General features: G+C 39.5%; 2 protein-coding genes across 4 annotated transcripts in view; one reads left to right on the top strand and one right to left on the bottom strand.

Moving 5' to 3' along the window:
• Window positions 1–10051, bottom strand: part of LOC138007965 (ankyrin repeat domain-containing protein 17-like) — a 22660-nt gene extending 12609 nt beyond the window's left edge. For 2 of the 3 annotated variants that reach the window (XM_068855113.1, XM_068855114.1), the window contains exons 1-7: window positions 9916–10051; window positions 9841–9884; window positions 6917–7073; window positions 5795–5893; window positions 4335–4433; window positions 1395–1493; window positions 127–201 (exon numbers count right to left, since the gene is read on the bottom strand). In XM_068855113.1, the coding sequence (XP_068711214.1) occupies window positions 127–201; window positions 1395–1493; window positions 4335–4433; window positions 5795–5893; window positions 6917–7073; window positions 9841–9854 (543 nt within the window). In that variant the 5' untranslated portion in view covers window positions 9855–9884; window positions 9916–10051. Of the gene's footprint in view, window positions 1–126; window positions 202–1394; window positions 1494–4334; window positions 4434–5794; window positions 5894–6916; window positions 7074–9167; window positions 9332–9840; window positions 9885–9915 lie in introns of those variants that run through there. The other variant, XM_068855115.1, reaches the window with a different exon arrangement.
• On the top strand, window positions 9931–24654 carry LOC138007966 (uncharacterized). The gene is made up of 15 exons (XM_068855116.1): window positions 9931–10070; window positions 11492–11987; window positions 14437–14498; window positions 15232–15288; window positions 15381–15435; window positions 16151–16242; window positions 16579–16692; window positions 16998–17089; window positions 17186–17247; window positions 17501–17553; window positions 18319–18445; window positions 20075–20160; window positions 21706–21819; window positions 22244–22345; window positions 24343–24654. Exons 2-15 carry the CDS (start codon window positions 11954–11956, stop codon window positions 24400–24402), a joined length of 1110 nt encoding a protein of 369 aa, XP_068711217.1. The 5' UTR covers window positions 9931–10070; window positions 11492–11953; the 3' UTR covers window positions 24403–24654.

Raw genomic sequence — 24654 nt, 5'->3', positions numbered from 1 at the left:
GACTGAGTGTGTAAGCTTACTGTTAGAGTTTTTTCAGTGTGAGAAAATGACCTTTGACCTTTTGTACTTGCACCTGATTTCCAATAGTGGTATGCATATAAATTACTGTTCCAAGAAACAACTGACCTGCCCAGATGATAAAGCTGCAAGCACTTCATTGTAGCCTTTAGCCCGTGCAATGTCCATTGACGTCTTGCCAAACTGAAATTAAAATGCACAGGGGTCCTCATTGAGGAACTACTGTAGTAAGGTATCTTGTGCTGCGTATTATTGATGAGAACATTTTTTTTTCTCATACAGCTGGTGTCTTCAGACCCAGTAATTGTAACGACACTTTGCTCTGCTGAGAAATACAGTCAATGTATGTAGCTACATGTACATGTATGTACATCTGTAGAATACTTCTCATAGATGATAACAAGTCAATAATTCAACCTCACACCAACATTTACAGTTGTATCAATAATAACAAATTACAGTGCTGTAGGCAGGGGTTTTATTAGAAGCCAGGACCCGGGTACTAGCACCCGTCTACGCTGAGTGCAGTACCTGCCTCCCCAAGACTATATAATTATACACGTATAGGGGTGCCTGCTTGCTCTATCACAAGGTCTCTTCTACTTTTAATTAAAACTTAATGAAAACCCTGCTGTAGGACGGTGTATTATTTTTCCCTTGTAAAAACCAAATCACAAATGAATTTGTTTCAGACAACACTACATGTACAGTATCAATCCAATCCAATTTTGATCCGGGTTTATCCCCGTAAACGCGGGTGGTTGGATTTACCCCACTTTGTCAGCAATCTTTCTAACTCCCACTCTCCATCTCGCTCGATTCAAGGGGTCTCTTTTCTACAAACCAACGCTCTTGCTCTCCTTCTCCACTTGCGTCTTCCACGTCTTCTTTCTTCGAACTCCAACGCTTTTCTCAGAACATGCCCATCATTCCTCCTCAACACATGCCCGTACCATCTCACTCCATTTGCCTTTGTCATCTGAACCACTGTTTCCTTCAATCCCACCATCTCCATCAGGTCCTCTGTCCTCTTTTTCTCCAGCAGTTTTGCACCACACATTGCTCTCACCATTGCTCTCTCAGTCCTTCTCAAAATTGCTGTCTCATTTTCCCTCAGACACCATGTCTCACTCCCATATAACATCGCCACTCTTACACAACTCCGATAAACCATTCCTTTCACCTTCAGCGAGAACCTTTTTGAGTTCAGGAACTCTTCACATTACAAATAATTTAAATGAATTATACAAATTTTCATATGAGAATACTTACTAGTAAAATAATAAAATTAATTAATTTTTTTTGTTTTACCCAATTGAAAAGATGTATTCTTTTTCAAAGACTAAATCCAAAATATAAAAGCTATTGAGCCTCACCTTGCTTTTAACATCAAGTCTAGCTCCTGCTCTGAGTAAAATCTTAGCAATCTCAACATGGTTGTGTTCACAGGCCCAGTGAAGTGGAGTCATATTTAGCTGTTCAAAAACAATGATATCCTTCATCTGCATGTACTGTATAATAAATTATGAACAATCTCTGCATAAAAACAGAGTAAGAAAAATACAATTCATGCTGTGCTAGAGGAGGACAAGATCCTTTCAGGAACTCAACATTTTTATGAAAATAAAACATTTCTTCTAACCAATAATTTATTCATGGCTGTTGGCAAAAAAAATTAATACTCTCTAAATACATTTACATAACTTTTTGAACATTCACAATGTGAGCTACATGTATTAAGACATACGTAATTTTAATGGGCCAGTTTTTTCTGGAAGTGTGTTACACTTGTACATGTAAATGTGCAAGTCCAAAATGCTTCAAAACTGGAAACCAAGAGCCATGTGCATACACGTATGTATGCATGTATTATCTACCAATACTGAAGTCTAGGCTTACATGTACTGTGAGTGTGTTTTTGTCAAATTCAGAGGGTTTTACATCACAGTACAAAAAATAGCAAACCATTATCAGTATGACTTCACAAAGGGAAGGTTGTGTTAGGAAATGACAAAGACTTGTAACAGCATTTCTGACATCTCACTTGTTTACAAATTTTGGAGAAACAAGGTCCAACATGACATCAAACTCGCAAAATTCCTTTATTACAACAATAAAATCAACGACCTTGCTCAAAGCAACACTAAAAAATGGTGGCTGCAAATCAAGAGAAAGCAATAGGTCCAGATGGCATTTCTAACAGACTACTCAAAGAATTCGCCCCTGAGTTTACACCAATTATAAACGATATCTATGACCAATCATTGCGGGAAGGGCTCCCAGCTGACTCCCTGAAAAGATCAATTATTATACTAGTTCTCAGACCTATAGCGTTAACCAGCTGCTTAGCTAAAGTCTTGGAAGGCTTCACCCATAGAAGGTTACTCAAACAAGTAAATTGTGATATCGACCCAAGACAATATGCTCGGGAAGGTCAACCAACTACACAAGCGCTGATCTATTCACTCCATGCGATACACCAGGCAGTTGACACAGGAAACTGCTGTGTTCGCATGTATTTTTCGCCGACTTCTCAAAAGGGTTCGATATAATCGATCATAACATCCTCCTTCAAGAACTGTGTTCTTTGAATGTCGATCAGACTCTGTGTGTCTGGATAAGAGCTTTTCTGACCAACCAAACCCAAGCGGTGCGAGTCAGTAATTCCCTGTCTCTATTGTGCCACACCCATGGTGGTGTCCCACTGGGAACTTAACCTGGAATTACGCTTTTTGCTATAATGACAGACTACTTGGTGATTGGCACTCACGATTGAAGTATGTTGACGACACAACCGTTTTTGAAATAATGCCACTTAACTCGGCTGGATTTTGCTGTTAGAGATATATATAGTTTACGTCATAGAAAGTGCGGCGTACAGGGTTTTATTCACGAGTTGTTTGAACGGTTTTTGACACAACCAACGAGTGAGTAAAACCCTGTACAAAGCACTTTCTATGTCGTGAACTGTTTATTACACATAAGACGAGAATTTTCATTAAAATAGTTTTCTGAACGCAAATGAGAAACAAAAACTCACTAACAATAGAACCAAATGCAAATTTAATTTAATTCAATAACAAAGTACGATTTGCACGAGATGCACGAGATGCACAAGTGATTGGCATGGAAATCCCTTTACGCTATCGTTGATTGGTTATACTTCCACATGTGAAATAGCTGTACGCCATTCTGATTGGCTGTATATTAGCCTTTTCCACATGTGAAAATAAGGGCAACCCTAAAACCCGGAATCCGGAATCACAGTACAATAAAGAGAGTAAAAACTATCCTAAACATTCATAAAAGCTAACCTTAGGCCTAATTAGGCCTAAACAAATGTTTTTAGGCCTAATTAGGCCTAAGGTTAGCTTTTGTGAATGTTTAGGATCATAGTTTTTACTCTCTGTATTGTACTGTGATTCCAGATTCCGGATTCCGGGTTTTAGGGTTGCCCTGAAAATAAAGCGTATAGATTTGTACAAATGAGCTTTATGGAATAAAATTCTCATGTTATGTGTAATAAACATAAGTACTGCACAGAACACAGTATGAGGTTTAATCCAAAAAAATGTAAGGAGATGGTCCTGAACTTTATGGGAAACTTGATAACAAGACCCCTGTGTATATATAGGAAACAATATTGTAGAAAAATTATCATCAAATAAACTGCTTGGAGTAATCATTAATGAGAACTTGAAATGGAACTGCCATTATGTTGACTACACATACACTGTATATTACCGCTAAAGCATCAAAGAAACTATCTGCCCTCAGATTATTAAAGAGGGCTGGCATGCACGAACAAGACATGTTGAAAGTCATCATAAGTAGCGTTAGACCGATTTTTGAATACGCAGTGCGGGTGTGGCAAGACATTCCCGACTATCTGTCGCACTTAAAATCATATATCCTAACAGTTAAATAAATATAGTCAAGCACTGTCGTCAGCCAACGAGACTACACTTTCCAATAGACGAGAGCTTCTATGTCATAAATTTAGGGCTGAGATGATGGACACCCATGATCAACCATTATCATGCTTCGTGTCCACTGCCGTAAAAAGAACTAATCCGTATAATCTTAGACCTTCTTCTTCTCAAAACATTCAATAAATTTTAAGACATCAGTCAAAGAACTTTTTTACTTTTAAATATTTGTCATTTACATGTAGGTATCCGTACATTTACATGTAGGTAGTACATGTATATTAATACATAGCTTTAATACCACTACTGTTAGTTTTAACTGCTTGTTAATTCAGTTATCTGCAAGAGAGTGGAATAAATGATATTTATTTTATTTTAAGATCTTACCATGTCTGCATTGTTGGTGCTGGCTCCAGATGAAATGAGAAGCTCTACAACACGGGTATGTCCATGCTGAGCTGCCATGTGCAAAGGTGTTCTATCCACCTAAATTGAAAGTATTGTTAAGGCTGCAGGCAAACTCCCACCATATTTGCACCAAAGAATTTAGTAAATATTGCTAATTGAACTGAGTGGAGTGCAATTTGGTCTGAAATGATACGAGTGATTTCAAAATCAAACGAGCGCACAGCACGAGTTCGATTTGAAATCACAAGTATGATTTCAGACCAAAATTGCACGACACGAAGTTCAATTACGACTTTATTGCATGCATTTAGAAATCACAATTGCTGAAATGTAGGGTTTTAGTCAGAGCCAATATTTCATTAATCTAGTTGGGAACGAAAGTTGACAAATTCGCCACACAGTGGTTTTCTTTGTCCTTCATTTTCCTGCAATGTGATTGCTTACCTTAAACAAGCCTTGAAATTTGATTGCTTGTTTTGTTTTAGTGTTCCTTTCTCATTGGCTGGGGAAATGGTGCGATTTAGAGCTAAAAATAGTGCGATTTAAGAATAAATCACACTGCTCAGAGCCAATCAGATTGCAAGGATCACCAGTGATTTCTAAATGGATGTAATAAGACCTTTTATTACACGTGTATATGACTAGCTCCCTGAGCGGGCAAGATGAACCAAATCACGTGCTGTGATTGGCTACCCAAGCAGGCAAGATGGAGGTATACTGCCCACTCGCGATTTCTCGCTTTGTCCCGCAAGATCAAAGATAATTTTTTTGGTGTTTTATCCCATAATTATAAAAAATCCTTTATTGACCAAGCTTTTTCGGTCAAGATGGCTGGATATTGGCCTCAATCTTTTTTTGTGTGTTTATGGACTTTGACTTCGTCTCCGTCCATAACCCGCAAAAAAGGAACTTGAATGGCTAATATCCAGCCATCTTAACCTCACACTTGGTCAATAACTCTTATGTATTATAGTGATACCGGTGTTAAATGAGATCCAACAAATCCTAATAATAATGTGTAGGACAACACTGTATAGTTTACATATACAGGTAATACTGTACATGTATAAAATCTGGGCTTAAATACTACCTCCATGAAAATCATCATTGCTCCAACATGGCTGGGAACGGAGCAAAATGATCTTACATTAAATTTTTTTGTGCCTGCTTTTAATCCAAAAAAAGACATGCTGGAAGTCGTTGGCTTTAAAACACTATACGCACAATATCACAAAAAGGGCCACTGCTGGGTGGTGTGCACAGTCATGCAACATAAAGCATCCACTAATGTTGGGACTTATAATTTCAACTTGACTACTGTATATGCATGGCATTTTAACTGTACATGTAAATACACAAAACCAAAATGCAATGATATGTAGTCATGTCCCACATTTCACTAAGGCTACAAAACTTAATTGCATGGTGGAATAATTTACCTTTGTGCGGGCATCTCGACTGACTCCAGCTCGCAACAATACTTCTGCGGTCTGGGTATGACCATGCTGAGCAGCCAAATGCAACGGGGAAGTGCCCAGCTAAAATAGTTCAAAATATTAAAAAGGATGAATATAATTTTACTATAATTAACAATTACTTGCGAAGGCGAAGTGATTATCGGTGACTATTCACTGAGACGAAGTCGAGGTGAATCACTGAGCCTGAGGCGAATAATTGTTTTAGTATAAATACACAGGTGATTATTTCAAAAAAAGAGAAAAAAAAAACATTTCAACGTGAAATCATCTTCACTTACAGTGGCAAACTGACTACTGGCAGCCATTTTATCCGTTGAGGTGATTATTGGCTGATAATCCGAGATAGCGAACCAATGAGAGCGCGCGCTTTTGTATAATCACCTGTGTATTTATACTAACAGTGTATATTAGGTGAGTACAGGGTACTTTTAAAGTTCAGAAAACCAATTGATGAGCTAAGGACAGAACGTTGGTAAAACTTCGCACACCTTAGTACAAATTGTACTGTCTAGTGCACTGACAATAAATAATTATTGTTAATTAATAATTGTCATTTAATTAATTAAGTCAACCCGAAAATATTCAGCTGCCATCAAAAGTTTTCAAAACCCATAACTTCAGTCTGTCATTTGAAAGTGATCAGAGAATCTCAAGTGTCTGTTCCAGGACCCCTTTGACTAGCATTTGACCCACCCCAACTTAACATTGGCAGTTCAGGAAAATTTTAAGGTTTTACAGTTAAAAATCAAAAACATTTTTTGCAGTTTTCTGCTCAGTATAATATAAAGATGCACAGAGGGCACAAGCAAATTTTCGGGCTATAAGCACTTTACATGAGACATCCCAATAGTGACAGTCTATTGACCCATCACACTCATGGTCCAACACTGAAAATACATGTACTGTACCCATAAAGATCACCCACTTTTTCATATACCAAGTACCTATCACTGCCCCTCTGTAAAAATACGTGGACTTGAAAACCTGGCAATCAGTCTGAACATGTTTTTACAAAATTAATGACCTCCCAGACTTCCCACCATAGAGTCCTTATTACATAATTATATGGCATGCACAGCATACCCAGTCAGTTGTAAATGGTGCACCAGATGCCATAAGCATGCTAACTTCCTCTGCTTGGCCTTTGCGAGCTGCCTCTAGCAACCGCTTTCCAAGGTCCACCAGGGAAGACTTCTCCTTCTCTTTCATTCTAGCAAAATAGGGTTCTTCCTTCAGAAACCTAAAAATAAACATTTTCTTTAAAATGAACATCTTCTTAAAATGTAAAATTTTTTGTTGAAGTGGAGACAGACCCATGAAGAGGTTTTTATACACACGTTTAGTTGTAAATTGCAAACAAGAAAGGCTGGCTCCATTAATTAATTTAGAATATTTTATTAAAGGAATGCACTTTAACTACAATTCCATGTATGTTGACATGTGCACAATATTATAAAAGAATTATATATTAGCCACTTAATTAAACTACTCTAATAATGCCCGGAAAAAATTTTGAGTAAAAAGGAAAATGACATTCATTCTAAGCAAGAGATCAATACGGCGTACAATGTACTGGTACAGTATAAATGAACCAACTTATTTTCCTGCAAAGAAGCCTTTGAAAAAGCTCTGGCATGAGTTGTTCAAACGATGGGTAGCACTGTGCACCGGATAAATCACTATCCAGTGGATAAGTAATAGCGAAATCAATTGCGCTATCCATTGGAAAGTGATTTATCGGGTGGATAGTATTATCCACCTTTTGAACAACTGGGGCCAGGGTTGAACAGTTGCATAAGTGTGCTACACCTTTCTCTAGCAAATTAGGAAGACGTCAAAAGAACCGGAAGAAAACGAGAAACACTCAATATTCCACCTCCTAAAAAACAGCAAAGTTTCTTTGAACTCTGAGGAAACCCTTTCCCTCCTCTCTCCAAAATTGAAATGATCCTCTGTTTGATGAGAAGAGAAAGGGTGGCAAAAGGTCAAAGAATTTCAACAAATGATGTCTATGTTTTCATGATTATTTCTGGAAGCACCCTTAAGATGAGAAGTAATATTGTCGAGCTTGAAATTAAAATCAAAATGAACTCCAGCGATAATAACTTATTTAAATAGCTTGAGGTTAATTGAACGCGAAAAAGTTTAACACTGATCCTATTAAATTTGTACGACACACTGCTATTTTTAAAAGCTCCTCGATGTCTCCGAGAGATAAGATTGGAATGAAAACATAAGCAAAGGCGAAATATCATAAAAACAAAATTTAGAAAATCTTGGGTTCTTGCAAAAACTCGAAGTTTCATTAAAACAAAATGCCACGCGATGTAGAAATTATGAAGCTTGAGTAAGAAATTCGGCATTTATGGCCTTGTTGCCAAGGCCTTGCGAGGTTAATTTCTTATCAATTCTTTGCCGCAAAAGGTCAGGGAGCCTTCAGCGGCAGGCTTCAAAATGTAATTTTCATGGAAATTCACTTACGTTGAACATGTAACTTTGTAATAATGTAAAAAAAAAACAACAGCTATGACAGTTTTACGCCTTTCATAATTCCTGCCACGTCGTGGATGCTGACAGGAAAACTTCTAAAAGCAAAACTGGAAGATTTCGGAAAATCTAGTGGTGACCCATTAAATTAAATTAGCGCATATTGCAAGTCCGGAAGTTCATTCCGCCATCTTGTCTTCGGGAACTAACATATCAACACCAAACAAAACTAACATTGAGTATGATAAAACAATCTAACTGAAACACAATGGCATAAAAGCGAAATAATTCGATAAAAACAAAACTTTGAATCTTAAAAGCCAAGGTAACCGAACGATTTAAGCTTCAAGCTTCTTTTAATCGAACACAAACTGCCTCATCGAGTATCGACAAACGTAAATACACAGTCACAACATGAAAGCTTCGCGATGTCCAGCAACACAACTAAAATATAAGAATTTCCAAAAGAAGTCTCTTTTCTCGAAGTATACAACAACAAGGTCTGCTATTAGTTGGCTGGGAGAGTCGAAATAGAAAACATACGTTGCCCTAGCCTAGTTGACATCCGGAGTTACTAATTTATGCAAAATACAACACAGAAAAACTACCGGTTTAGGCAAAATGGATTTGTACCAAAGGTATGTAAAATCACGACTTGTTTAGACGTCTAGCTTCTTTTTCAATGCAGTCTAAAGGAAATGAAATTTTCAGCTTCAAATACAACGCGATACACGAGGAGTCAGTCACGCTCATTGCAGAGGCGTCCAGAGGAAACGAACACAACACGGAAGCGAACAGCGATCCCGCCTTCAAAACTTAGTGCGGAGAATCGCAAAAAAACACTCACCTTTAGCGTTTCCCTTGTGAAATTTAATCCAAGTAATAATCTTCGTTATCCTAGAAATTCTTTGCGCCAAAATAAATCATACCATACAAAGGTTTGTAGAGGTAAAAATGGCCGGAAATTCGCAGCGGAAGCACATGGTTGCTTCACGATACTCAACAGAACTTCCTTTGCTCCATGGACGCCATGACGCATAGTCACGTGATGTTTGTTTAGAAAGAAAATACCTTTCATTAATTCATATACTTTATAACTGAAAGCTCTTGTTTTGGATAACTTGTAATCTAAGGCTCTTACAAACCTTAGGATATAAATGAAAATATATAAATCAAATTTTGTTAAGGTAGAACCGACATCTTGATGAGAAATCCAAGACCAAGGGCCAAAATAACTTGACCAAGTTTCATTTTCTTACTACCTCGACTTACTGAGTGGTATTCAATTGCCCGTATGTTTCATCTTGCCGCCAGAGAGTTTCACAAAAAAACAAAATAATTTTCGCTGAAATTTTGCTGCTCAACCAGCTACTTGGTCGGATACTGCGATTTTCTTAATTCTGCGGAGTCTCATCTTCAAGCGCCAACGGCCAACTGCATTTTGGCTTCCCTTCCAGCAATCAAGCCGAGAGTTGACTGTGAATCACGGACAAATCAATTGAAGCGTGACATTAACCTACCAATCATCAATCATCCTTGGTTCCCACGGTACATTCGTACTTTCCAAAGCGATGCCGATAGAAAGCGATGGAATCTGTAGGAATCTTTTTACTGAAGAACCATAATGGTATTCGAGCTGAGAACTAAGCGAGAACTCCATTTCACTTTCCGGAGGCGGGGTCGACCGGCTACGTTCGAAAAGTTGATCGAGCCAAACAAGGATCAAAGTTGTAACTCCGACCCCGAGAAGGTACCTCCTACGAATGAGCATCCTTACACTCCTACCTTCCCCTACCCTACCCTTCTTGAAGGGGTGGCTTCGAGAGGAAAAGCCCGATCAATTTCTTTTTCTTGTCTTTTGAAGGAGCCCCCCCCCCCCCCCCCGGTATGGTTTTCAAGCAGTTTACTCTAGGATAGAGTATATAAATCATAGCCTTTCGGTCTAGAATAGGGTATCATTTTTCACGAACTGACCAGACTAAGGAAACCAGAAATTTCCACTCAAGAATATAAAAAAATCAAATCGGCAAAGTTTAAGTTTACGTAACTCAGCCTCAACAGTGTCAATAAATGGCTATCATGAAACACCTCTGGTTATTATTAACTGTCAAGAATCGAAACTCAGACGGAAATCAGTTGGAGTTTACTCTAGTATAGGGTAGCAAAATTCAGCTGAACTAGCTCTGGTATAGGGTAAGGGTTCCAGGGTCCCAGCGGCACATCCCCCCCCCCCCCCACCCGGGGAAGGAGGTAATGTGTGGTCCAATGTGTGGCCTAGTGGTTAGGGGGCTTGCCTTGAGAACCGGGGATCCCGGGTTAGAAACCCGTCCTGACCACTCGTTGAATTTGATCCTGGTAGTCCCTGGTTCAACTTCTCGGGTGCATTTGCTACCCAACTGGTTTGCCTCCGGCCACCCCGGGATTCTTAGCAGTTATTAGTTTCGGTTCCACTAGCTCTTTTGCGCTCGGGAAAATAGGACTTTACCCAAGGGCAGTGCGTGTTTTGTGTGTGACCGATATTCCCACAGTGAAACTGCCCACGGGAAATCACTATGGATACATCAAAGAGAACAAAAGAATCACCCATGACATTCAGACCCAAGTGATATGGTTTATCTATGGTTTAAGCTTTTACACCGAAGCAGCAACTGTCAATAACAAGAAACCGCATAATCTGGAGCGCACACTGGAATGTGAAATTGGCGCTGAAGCCGCGTCACGTTTACTCGTCTCAGCAACAAGCATGACAAACTTTCGAGGTTCCCTGTGAGTATTTTTGAATACATTTCGAATGCTCTTTTCGATTGTTGTATGAGAAGCACAAGAATGGCTGTATTCAATCCGTGCATTTCGCGGTTGTGGATATCCATGATGAATTAATTTTCCTTCCAAATGCTTCTTGGTCAAAAGTTCACCTCGGGTAATTACTTGTGATGTAACCGATATATCTAACCTGACCTCAATCCCACGCTGATCCCAACCCAAGCCAATTACCCACGGGGACACCTCGGGTAGAAAGTGTGTGTAACCGCGACTATTGCTGTTGTTCTGTTCTTTCGTTTAGCCGCTAATCGGCTATGGACTGTTCTATGGTGAGTGGTGAGTTACGTATCCATTGTATGTATATTCCCGTCATCTCCCAAACTTGTCAATGCTTTCTTTTTCCGATAGATATGTTGTCCATGGGACTCTGATTTCAAGTTGAAGTTCTCCGCGTTCCATGGTTCCCTTGAAATTGATGGCGCTGGATAGGAAACAGTGGAGAAGGATCGTGAGAGAGAGCTGGAGAAAGCGGGCGGGAAAGTTGTCATCCAATCACGTGATGGCCAGCGGCTATTCCAAGAAAGTTTCGGCTCTCTATTACTCAATTTTACTTTCCCACAGTCTTTTAGTTTCGTTAACCAACTTTTTAAACCGCTGCATTAAAAAAGTGGCATAGTTTCCGAATGGTCGTTTGCTTTAGACCGGAGCAAAAATGCCTCCACCGGCTCGCTTTAGCCTGTGATCTTCCTACACGCTCGGACCGTTCAGTTTATGGTTTATATCGGTACATACCTGTAGGTCGTTGTAATATAAATTGCGGAAGCTTACCACTCAGAAATTCGAAAGCCCGAAAAGGAAAGTTTAAAGGCAATGGCATCCAAGCCTAGAGTCCTTGTACTTGGAGGTGAGAGTAGTGTTGATCATATTAAATTCGCCGGTGCTTCGTGTTGTCAGCTGGTGTTTCGTTGACTTCCGTGCAATATCAACAATATCGACTTGAATCTCCTTCACTTTTATGTAACATAGTCTTTTGTAAGAAACACACGCAGTTATTTTTAGGTCCTGTTTACCAACTGCCCCTCTTTTGCTTCTGCCAATATTTTATGGGCGAGAAAGTACGCCACAGGAGTCAAAAGGGGAGATAGAAGGGGGGGTGTTGGTTCAGGAGAATGCCTTTATTTAGAGCTGCCCTTTCCTTTCCTGATTATACTAGCCCCTTCACGTTAATGATCAGCAATGTGAGACTTTGACTTAAGATAATATTATTGCAAATTATTATAGTTATCATTAATGACATCATGATTGTTATTGTAATAATATTATTGGATGCAATTAAGAAAATGAAAAAGGTTATTATGCTTTTCTAGCCTCTCATGCAGTGGGTTCATTATCCCTCCCACCCCTGAACTAAAAACCATAATTAAATTATGATAATTCGAAATATTTACGCGCACCAGTGGCTCAGTTGGTTGAGCATCGGGCTGTCAGGATCTTAGAATAACTGAGGAGAAAGAGTTGCCTTTGCAATTTCATCTGCAAATGGTTAGACTCTCAATTCTTCCTGGATAAGGACTATAAACTGTAGGCCCATCTCACAAATATCTTCTATGTTCATAAGTTCCCAGTGGGACAGTAAAGAACCCACACACTATTCGAAAAGAGTAGGGGATGAATTCCCCGAAGTTGTGGCTGTCCTTTTCTCTCTAGCAGAAGGGGGCGGCTTGGCAGTGATGTCTCTAAAAAGGCTTGCAGTGTATGAGGCTGCCTAAGCAGAAAGAGCCATAAGTAAAAAAAGGGACTTTGCCGAGTGCTGGAATATGTAGATGTAGCTGTTACGCAAGGAAGTTCTACTCACCTGGAGGTTGTTTCAGGGAGGATCTGTATCCAGATTGAATTTGAATTTAGTCTTAGATATATTGGTTTTTGCGGAAAGAGGCAAACCTGAGGTTACCTGGAGAAAAAGCTCTCGTAGCAGAGAAAAGAACCAAGTTAACAACAAACTCGACCCATATGTGACCTCTAGTCTAGGAACCAAACCCGGGCCACATTGTTAGGAGGCAAGTGCTCTCACCACTCTGCCATCCCTGCACCCTAACGTGGCCCCCAATTCCTTGGCTACATGTAGCAGAGGTCTCTTTTCTTTTGCATTTGCTGCGGTGACTAGTTAGTACGGGAAAAGACACCTCTGCCATGGGTTGAAACTCACTGTGTTGAGCATGCGAGGCAGTCACTTGGCAACCAAATCCTCATGTGATACTTTGTGTTTTGTGGGTTAACTTAACAACAGCGTACATGTAATTACTGTCAAGGTATGTGTGGGACACTGTATCAAGTCACATTCAGCAAACATATCATGGGGCATGCAATTTGAAGAGTGTCGTCTAAGGTTTTGGACAGCGGTCGGATTAAAGTGAGTGAATTGACCTATGGCAGAGGTCTCTTTGAGACATTCCAAAATAAAATAAAAATAAATAAAACTCCTTTTGAAGGAAAATAGGGAGTATTTTTTAGTGCCAAATGAGCACCTAAGGCATGAGCTTGTAGGGGGCTCTGGGGCATTCCCCCCCCCCCCCCCCCCTTCAGACTGGAAATTTTACAAATTTAGCTTCTCTCAAGTGGCATTTCCTGCAGTTTAACATCATTTTTGTTGTTACCAATGCTTGTCTGCCATTTTTGGAGCTGCTACGTTGTAAATGGTCAGTAAGGCTGCTGGCTTTTTGAGTCTGCCCAACATGGGGTGTTCAATGGAGAGACTGGACAAGGCATTATAGGATAAGAAAATAAGTTACATTTTACACTCAGATCACAAAAAAAAAACTTAAAGTGCCACTGTGATGAAAAAAATCACTTCCTTTTTTTCTTCAGATTTTGAAAGTGTGTTTGCTTAACACCTGACTGGCAAAAATGGAACTTTGATTTTTATCCAAAGGCCGTTTACTTTGGTTGTAAGTTTTGAATTTCATGGTGTGGTATTACTCACATTCAAAACTGATGGGGCCTTAGAGGGTTGGATCCAGGAAAAAGTGACATCAAAGTCTGAATGCCCAAAACTCTTGCTCCCCCTTTTTTATTCTGCGGTATACACACGCATTTCATTCTTAAACTAGATGGACAGTTAAGCAGCTGCTACCACTAAGGCACCTTATAATATTATACAGTATGCTTTTGGCCTGATCTTCTCAAGCTGTGTGCTGAAGTCATAATTCAGTCCCTTAGACTGAAAAGGAGACCCGCTAGCAGGGTCATAGTTACATGTATTTATTTTTTCATTTATTTATGTATGTAATATCCATTTATTTTCTGTAGGCAGGGGTAGATAAAGATTAATATAAATAATATTATTTTAATTTCAGGTCTTGGATTTATAGGCCGCAACCTTGTATGTTTTCTTGTTGAGCATGAGTTGTGTTCCAAGGTAAAAATTTGAGTGATTTACGGAAAACATGGTAGTTGGTCGTTGGCCACCCATAAAATACAAATTTTCACTGTTGCTATAGTTTCCATTGTTTTCAGTTGGTACCAAACTGGACAACATGTGTTGACCAGTTACTTCCCTGCAACCAGAGGTCTCTTTTCTTTTGTGTTCGCTGGGCTGACGAGTTCAGGAAAAGAGACCTCTACCATGGTTGGAAACTTGCGTCATGTTGTGTTGGCTCATTTTTACACTGTAACAACAGCTTAATTTACTGTAAAGGAATGCATGGGACACAGTGGGCTCAAGTCACAGTCAGCACACACTTCATGCGGTTTGAAGTGCCGTCAAAGATTGTCATGTATACCAGCTTGATCAATAATTTGAAAGTGAGTTTCAACCCATGGCAGGCTTGTCAGCCCAGGAAATGCAAAAAGAAAATTTAGACCTTTGCTAGTAGGGTCCAAGCAGACCATTTGGGGCGTTACTAAACATGGGAACGGAATGGAACGGAATATACCGGAAAAAACCGGAATACGGCGGAATGAGGCAGAATGACACCAGAATGAGACTTACACACAGGTCAAAGATTTAGAGCCAAGTTCCAGCTAAATAATTTACATGTATTCAAAATTAACATCTACTGGTAGCTTTTAAACATTTGCAAAATGCGAGACCAAAAAGGTTAGCAGTAAACTTAAGTATTTTGTTCATGTTTTCATTCCGTTATTTCCAGATTCGAGCTGTGGACAGAGTACCTCCATCAACTGCTTGGCTAAACAAAAGGCATTATGTAAGATCTATATTGCAAAGAATGAAAAGTCACTTTCAAGAGCACATGGACACACATTCTTGTAAAACTATCAAATAATGTCTCTTTTTCAGGCAGCATTTCACCACAGTACTGTTGAATTCAAAAGTGCAAATCTCATCAACCCTGGTACAGTATAATTAATTATACATGTACTGTGATCAAGGTTCGCACTCACGTTGAAAAGTCAGCTAGCTAGAGAACGAAATCTTAAAATTTTTCAAGGTCAGGGAATTATCAGGAAATTTTGAAAACAGTCAGGAAATTTGAAAAAAAGAGCTCAAAAGTCAAGGAAATTTTATTTCTCTCATCTGGATAAATTTTCTTGATATAAAAAAAAAATATGTTTCCTTGCTATCTATGTGCTTTGTATGTTCGGCAAAACAATGCAAAATTTACTGTTATTTAACTGACTGAACATTATTTTTTTTTTTGTGGTCCTGTCCTTGGATTACTAGAAAATCCTAAACGATTATTTCAGGGAAATTGCCTTTGGTCAGGGAAGAGTCAGGGTCCAATTTGGTTTTCATGCAGGTAGAGTGGGAACCCTGATGATAATTATATTCCTGTTTTGTCACCAACCAGTACAGTATTTTGAAGGATGTCACTGTTCCTCACCCACTTTCCTCACCCAGTAAGGCTTCCGCCTCTGTGTTGCTGTTTGTTGATCGGCATCTTGGGTAATTTATCAGTCATGCTTGACTCGGATTTCAAACAAAACAAGACATTTGAAGGGACCCCCTTTCTAGTGCATCTTCGTGTTTAAAGCTCATCCATTTCATTTGGTTTGTAGAAAGTATTTTGTATTCCCCATGAATAAAATGTTCTTTTTCATATATTACAGGTAGTGTGGAGAAAGCATTTTTGGATGCTGAGGGGGATTTTGATGTTTGCATTAACTGTGCAGCGGAAACAAGATATGGACAATCTGAGAAGGTCACTAGGTTTCTTTGAAAATAAATCCTTTTTCCTCAATGGCTGCACTAAATTAATTGTCTCTTAAAAGAGCACGGCTGTGCGGATTACACAGATGCACACGGAACTGTTTTATTGGGAAGAGGCTTATAATTTATGGGAGGCAATTGAAGAGAGACTTGTTTTTTTAATTTTGTAAATGACCATTGAAGTTTAGTTGCCCTAAAATATTAAAAAATATTTTTGGAGCAGGAGGCAATGTAAAGAATTTAATTATGACCAAAGTTTTAGAGATATCTACTTGAAAATTTTCTACAGGTCTTCATTAATTTTATGCATCATGTTTCCTTTTTATAGGTTTACGAAGAGGGAATTTTTAAACTTAGCATGAACTGTGCAAAGCAAGCTCTAAAGTGCCAAGTAAAGAGATATATAGAAATATCGACAGCTCAAGTGTATTCATGTGACAAAGTAAGATTTTGTCAGTATTTGGTAGAAATGTGGTCAATCACCAGTTGGTGGTAAAATTTAATGAATGAAAGTACTTTTTGGTACACTCATCTCAAGTAAAACAACAATATCCTCAACAGCACTGCAAACTGACCAGGAGCTATGCCATCAATGACTGTATGGCTAGGTGTTGGTTTTCATTAAAAGCAGGCTGCAAAGCGTCATCTCTTCATCTGGAAAGTTGTCACCTAAACACTCACTTACAACAGTAATAAATTATAGTCACTGTCATAACGAGATTTCATTAATCAATGTTTGCATTGCAGGGTGAAAGTGTCGAGAACAGCAAAACATCACCTTGGACACTTGTTGCAAAGTACAAACTATTGGTGGAAGAAGAACTGGCCAAACTTCTTGGGTATTTGAGATTTATTATGAAAGGTCTTATAAGTGCCAATTTTTTCTGGGAACAGTTGTAACTACATGTATATGATCATTTTGTCTTCTTTTTTAGTTTAAACTTCATCATTGTTAGACCAGCAATAATATATGGCATCGCTGACAGACAAGGTCTAAGTAAGAATTCTTTACAGTTATATTAGATCTGGTGATGCTCTCACCACTTCGCCACCCCTACTCCCCCTGCTATTAATTTGGCAAAAGCTGTTGGTCTTAGCTAGATTCCTTGCATATTTCTACATTTTACTGTTGTCAAGAAATTGGCTCCAGTTGTTACCACTAAATAATAAATACAGCCATGTAATATAATTGTAGAATGATTGACATCCATTTTTCCTCTCTAACGTGACCTTCATGTTACAATCTTCAGCACCAAGATTAATTATTGGAGCTGTTTACAAGCAAATGGGAGATAAAATGAAGGTAACCACACTCAGCAACAGCATGTCCCCCTCATGTCCCCTTCTCCTCTCCCCCTCTCCCTCCTCTGCCCCCCCCCCCCCCCTTCCCCCCCCACACACACACACACACATACACACTTTCCCCTTAAATATTTTGAGATAATTGTATTCTTGGAATTACGGTATACCTATCTTAAGCATTTTTCAAGTGGTTTTTTCACTGAAAAAATGACTTTCAAGTGTAGCCCTTATCAACTCGGGAAAAAAAAAACATGTTTTCTGTTTCATTCACCACCATAGTTCCGCCTTCATTTGCAGTGCAAAGGTTGTTGAATTTAACACTGCATTTCAAATGACATCCAAGTAAAGGTTGGAAATTTTTAGCCTCCCACGCAGACGTTCTTAGGGTTCGTCACGCGTTCCTCCCCCACTAACTTCTGCCTAAACGAAAAACCACTTCCGTTCAACGGCTGTTTGCCCACTATTTAAAGAAACCAATCAGAATTGCCTAATTGTGTTTTGCATAGCCAGCCATATGCGGCGAAGGAATGCCACATAAGAGACGAGTTCACCCAAAACTGGAAAACGGCCTCTGATTGGTCGGTAATTCACGAACGGAAGTGTTTTTTTTTTTCAGCAGACGTTAGTGGGAGAGGAACGCGTGACGAAGCCCTAAGAACGTCTGCATGGGAGGCTAGGAAATGTTAAGATTTGTAGGCTGTCCTCTTTTCAGTAGTTCATAAAACTAATGATTGCACTGTGCTAAACTTAGTATTAATTTTGTTAGCTACTTTGGACAAAGGATCTAAAGATGAGCACAGTCCATGTTAACGATGTTTGCAGAGGCGTTTGGCATCTAACAAACCATGGTAACAGTGGTGACATATTCAATCTGGCAGACAAAAGCAATACTAGTAAGACTTGGGTTGATATTTCTTCATTCCGTTTGTGTACACTTATTTAGCGATGCTAAGCTGGGCATACTCCAGAAGAATCGAAGTGCGGAGGATAAATATAAAAAAGTGGGCCCAGTACCTGCCATGACGTACTCCATGAACTGATAGGCCATTTCCGAGTTCAAGTCTGCCTACTCTTCAGAGCGAGTCTAAGTGCGAAGTTTTTGTGATGGTAATTAGTTCTACTTTACATATGAATGAAAACTAATTTTCATAAGAAAAACTTCACCCTTAGACTCGTTTTGAAAAGGAGGCAGACATCAACTCGGAAATGGCCTATTTATTTGCTCCACCAACTTCCAAGAGAGCTATATGGGATTCACGGGTAGTTCGCACAGAAGCATTCAGCGCAAGTGTCCCTCTTACTCCACCCCCATCTTTTTCACAAATTTTACTTCAGGAGTCTCTTTTACACTAAATGTGATACTTGATACCAGTAAAAGTGATTTTCGTCTTTATGTCACCCATTATTATTACAGTACCAACCGGAGGTTTTTTGGCTGTTGAGACCATGACTTGTTTTGTTCAGTGGTTGGTACATTTGAATATTAAAAAAAAAAAGGGATGACAGTGTTTGTAAGCGGTGAACACGGCGTTTTACGCGGGATGCCTTTGGCAGACCACCTTTAAGAGTGTCGTATTAATCATAGTTAGATATGTGAATTAGCCACGTACCTGTCACGAAGCGCTTGCCTTGATTCTGTCATGTCAGACATTTCAACTTGCATGTCTCTTTTTATTTTCGCGCGGAAGGTAATCGGAAAAGCTCGCAAAGACTTCCTAACAAACACACCACTTCCCTTCTTCGAATTATTGCTTTCTCAGACTGAATGTGCAGAAAAAGGTATCCCACAAGTGATCTTCAGCTTAAAGAGCTAGCAACCTAAGCCGCTTTAAAATAGATTTTGTCGATCAAACGCGATAGAACAGCGATGAACGCGAGAATATTATTGCACCTTACCTTCATTCCCGGATCCAACCATAAATAACTGTCATGAAAATTGCTTTTATTGAATGTGAGTACGTACAAATAAGATTCATGCATAATAACGCTTGAAGTCGCAGAGGAAATGTTCGATTCTCGTCACTTAACCCTAACCTTAGAGCTTTTACCACATCCCTTGTGAGTCTCATTGGGCTTCAAGGGTCACTGACATTTGCAACCATCCTTTACATTTTGCACAAACAAAAGCATCCCACTTAAAGGCCACTAGGCGTCTTGTTTACTACTCAAATTAGCAGTGGGAGGTCAGTCAAAACGTCATGCACAACCCATGGTCGGGGTTTTTCTCTGTCACATGGTTCATATGTTGTAGAAACTTAGCGCTTCACATTACACTTTAATCACAGTTAAGTCTGGACAACCCATGAATAGTCTCTTTTGGTTTTGTTGGGGATCCACTCAGGCTTTCTCTTGTGTACGTTTCTTTGTCGCTTGCATGTGAGAGAAGATTTGCATGCACAGAACTTCTGCACACCAAATCCTTTTTCTTAATTTTAATGTGCACTCATCACTGAATAAATTCACTCGAAAGTTAAACGTTAAATGACAATTAGACCACGCTAATTGCAGTTTTTTTCTCTTAGCCCAAGGAAGTATCAGCAGTTTTGTTTGCAATATTTTTGGAATTCAGCATGACTATTTTGGAACTGTCTTATCTAACATGGCACGGGTAAGTCCTTTAATAGCAAGACACAGGCCACAAACCCTTTGAGATACTAGAGATGAGTCACGCAGGAATTGAGCTTGTGAAACCCCCTGTTCGTTGGCCACAACTCCTCGCCCCGACGGTGGTGAAAACAGGAGTAACCCGAGACCGATGCTATTTCAAAAACATGTTCGTTTGCACCTGCATTGTAAGCTATTAGAGAAATTTACTACACGTTTCAATACAGCAAGCGCAAGAGTCACGCTGAGATTTGGGTTTTTGCGAAAAGTCAAAGAAACTTGTTTTGGTCTAGCTGATTGCTTGCCTGTTAGTGTCTGTCATCCAGCAACATTTCAAAACGATGAGACCAGTTAGACTAAGAGAACTTTGATTCTTCAGCCTGCTGTTTGCCGTTTTACATAACCGTGGTGCTCCTCTTACTCTGTTTGCCAGAAGTTCCTTGATTTCCCTTTTTAGCAAGAAGAAAATGAAACCTCGATGTCGTCCTGGACTTTGTAAGAATAATTCAACTCTCGTTTGTTTTTGTTATGGAAATTTGCACTGCTTATCGTAGCGATGTGATTGGATAAATCCCCGCTTTGGCTGGGTTTTCATGTATGAAAATTGTTCCGCGGCACGCAAAGCCTCTTGGTTGAAGGTGGGCCTTTAACCAGTTTGATTTTTAACTCATGCCCAATGGCTTAAGGGTGGAAGTGACGTTGCATTGACGTCACGTTGCGCATGCGTGACAGAACTTCAAGGAGATCCGTGCAGAGACTTAGTTTCCTGTTCGTTAGAGAAGGAAATCAAGGTAACATCTGCCAAGCAGTGGGTATTTTCCTCCAGTCTGATGCCAGAAAACGCCATGCAGCCCACACCAATACGTCTTTCATGAAACTACTGTACGGTAACACTGACTGAGTCAGGCTGAATAGTTTTGATATCCTTTGTCCCTACAGAGTGTTTTCACTCACGTGATCAGCAACCTTGTTTTTCCACCAAAACCGAAGAAAACGTTTGCTTGATAATAGAGCTCACTTAACTTCCCGGAGGATTAGTAAGGAACACCATCATGTTCGCCGTTCCATTGTTTAGGAACACGGATATGGCCGCCGTGAGGTCACGTGAAAACACTCTATTTAAAAAATTGATGTCAGTTTTTCATGCGTCTGTCCTGTTATTCTCCAATGCTGTTATTGATCATGAATTGCTTCATAACATTGTCAAAGTAGCTGTGGATCCACGAGGCGATATCCGGGTGGATCCGCATGTTATTGCATTGTTTTTTTGCAATAACAAAAAGGCAGAGAGGTCAAAATTAAGTCAAAACACGAGAAGAAAGCGAGACAAAAATGCGAGAAACTTTCATCTGAAGGGAGCAATATCGCGTCATTATCGCGTAAATTATACATTTGTGTGTCTGTCCGCTTATTGACAATAAAAATTAGCCAATGAGCGCGCGAGAAATTTTGCAGTCATTGCAAAAACCTTTATCTAAAGCCAAATATTCTCGTCTGAACCCACTGGCCCACTGACCTTGAAGTACATATTTTTCGTTTTGTCCTTAAGCTCAATATGGCTAGTACTGTAGAAGATTCAAATGAAAAACACCTTTCTCCTTGGTCAGAGGCATGCGAGAGAGATGGTATCCACACCACTCCCCTTAGTCCTTATCTTGATCTGGTAAGTGAAGCCACAACATGACGAATAGTGAATAAGTGATAAAACTTACCCTTGATGGCTATCGATAGAGATGGTACTGTGTCAAAATTGTTCAAAGGGTTAGTATTTGTTCCTTTCTTGATATCATACGTACCGAAGATTTCGATAACAGGTTACTCCAGGTACATCTGAAAGAGACCGGGCTGGGACTTCAAGGAGACTGCACCCTTAGCTATAATGTACATTGGGTATAAAAAAAAACCCTGAATGGGAGAGTTAATGGAGTATTAGCACTAGTATTAGTAATTCGAAGGTTCGACTCCTGCAAAGAAGCACTCGGATTTTCTCCGAATATCCCCGTATCAACATCAAAAAAGAAATATAGCGGTATTCATCATGGATCCCTTTGCAGTATTAAATTTAATACCATTTTTTGTATAAACAGGAGCTTCTGTACGACAACCACCTGTGCATTAACGGGTCAAAGATTGAAGATACTGGTTTCGAGTATAACTTTCCCCAACTGACAGTGGAATCTCTCAGAGAGGTGAGCCTCGTTGCAAAAATAAAGTGACTTGTTTCCATATCTCAGAATGCCCTTGGACGATGGGCGCCTGGGAACTAAAATCTAAACCAAGCGTCCATTGTCCAAGGGCATTTTGACATCGGAAAGAAGACATGACCCTCATTCAATGCACCCTTCTTACAACTCGCTATGGTCAACCGCGTTACAGCAACTACTGTGGCCGAATTGTTCAAAGCACCTTCTGCGGTATATCCGGTTAATTACGGTAGATGGTTTTCACATTACTCTCATGACCTCCGTGTGGGTAGACAAAATCAGTAGGCCTCTCATAAGCTTCTTTTTTTGGGCCACCAGCATTTGTTGAACGTTCATTTCACCATTTTTTTTTTTTTTTTTTTTTTTGGGGGGGGGGGGGGGGGGGCGGCTAGGGATTGCTTACAAACATAGCGACAAGCGCATTTTCTTTTTGCCCTAAACAAACAAAAGGGCGACCATGTCGATGGCGCAAACCCTTCCTCCGGGAATCAAATGTATAAACGGTAAACGGTAAACTTTATTAAATACTCCCATCAGGGCTTTTCAGTATATATTTACAATAATTCAAAGGCCTGTCTCTAAAAACTATATATATAATCTAAAAATTACAAACTATAAAAAAATAAAAATTAAAAATCCTCCCAAAGCAGATTCTGCAATTTTTGTTTAAAAGGATCCAACTGGAGTTCTTTCATGTCATCAGGCAGGGCATTGCACAATGTTGTTGCTCGATAGTGGAAGGACCGTAAGCACTTTTTTGAAAAAAACTTGGCCTCTGATTTCTTGGGTCAAATTTGATGCGTGGTACCCCTTCTTGGAAAACTGGGTCCCCAATGTGAAATAATAGTAGACTTTGTGGAATTATCGAACCGACCATAATAAAGTTGAAAGGAAAAATGGTCGAAGGATTCAGTGTTACGAGCGAACGATGGAAAGTAGTGTACTATTTTCTTCCCATGACAATGTCAATTTTTTTGGTCCAATCATGGCTGCTGCGCCAGTCAGAAGTCTGGTATAACAAACCGTTAAGTTTATATTCACGGAAACTTAAATTAACAGTTCACCTAACAACTTGCGATATGAATGGCCAAAAGAGTACATTTGCATGATGATGCCATTTGACTACAATTACTAGAATCCTACAGGTTTTGCTTGTCTCATGCTAATTAGAGCTATTGTTATTTTTACCCCACTCGGAATACAAAATTTAAGTAAGAAAAGAAGAACAAACTTAACTCAGGGTCTTAAAATAACTGAGGACAAAGTGCTGCCTTTGTAATAGACCTTATTCACGATGGCCGCCATGTTGGATTTGCTATTATCATGCAAATTAGCTACACACTTCTGAGGGAGCAAACAACACAAGTTCGAGAGGTTATAACGAACATCTTAGCCACGGAAATGATTTGTTTCACGTTCATTGAATGTTTATCACCTAAGTAGTGAAATAGAATGATTACACAAGGCAAGGTACTTTTTTTTTTTTAGTCACCCCGAAAAATGAGCTGATATTGAAGTAGAAAGTAAATGTACTTTTATCAATGTTATTTCAATATTTCGACGAGCCGATTTTCCAAAAATTGCCTTTTTTCCACTGGTTGCCCCCCAGCATAACACATGGCTAATTTGCATGACAATTTGAAAACCAACATGGCGGCTATCGTGAAGAAGGCCTATTACATCCGCAAATGGTTATAGTCAAGGATAAGGACTAGAGGCCGTAGGCCCGTCTCACAACCCTTCAGTGTTCATAAACTCTGTGGGACGTTAAAGATCACACGACCAGAGCATGGAGTTCCCGGTGTTGTTGTCTGGTCTGAATTCTGAGAGCCACACACAACACTATTAGGTGCTATACCTTAATTTATTTAATAAAGTGTTTACTTACTATATGCAAAGCGATAGATACGATCAAACAAAGTTCGCTAATTCAGTGCTAAGCACGAACGCACGGTGTTAAAATTTTCTCCATATTATCACAGGTTCTTGCTGATTATGTTGAAACGCGATTGTTTCCACCTTCATTGGCTGACCCAAGCTGATGGCGCTACACGATGTGATGCCAGAGTTGTACACGATTGACACGGGCCCACTACTCGCATGTACAACTGCTGGTGGATAGGAGCTGTGGATGCTGAATAATTCAATGTGAAGAATCCTCAGTACTAACAGCATCAAGGACGTGAAAGCGGAGAGATTTGAAATAAAATAGAGGTTAAAAAAATCTTGTCTTTCTTGTTCTCGCACATTTGCAAATTTTAGTTGTTTGGCATCCACGAGGCTAAATAAAAAAC

Source organism: Montipora foliosa, chromosome 6 (assembly GCF_036669935.1).
Source record: "Montipora foliosa isolate CH-2021 chromosome 6, ASM3666993v2, whole genome shotgun sequence".
Taxonomy (NCBI): domain Eukaryota; kingdom Metazoa; phylum Cnidaria; class Anthozoa; order Scleractinia; family Acroporidae; genus Montipora; species Montipora foliosa.
Note: the sequence above shows the minus strand (reverse complement) of the source record. Positions and strands in the feature narration are given on the sequence as shown.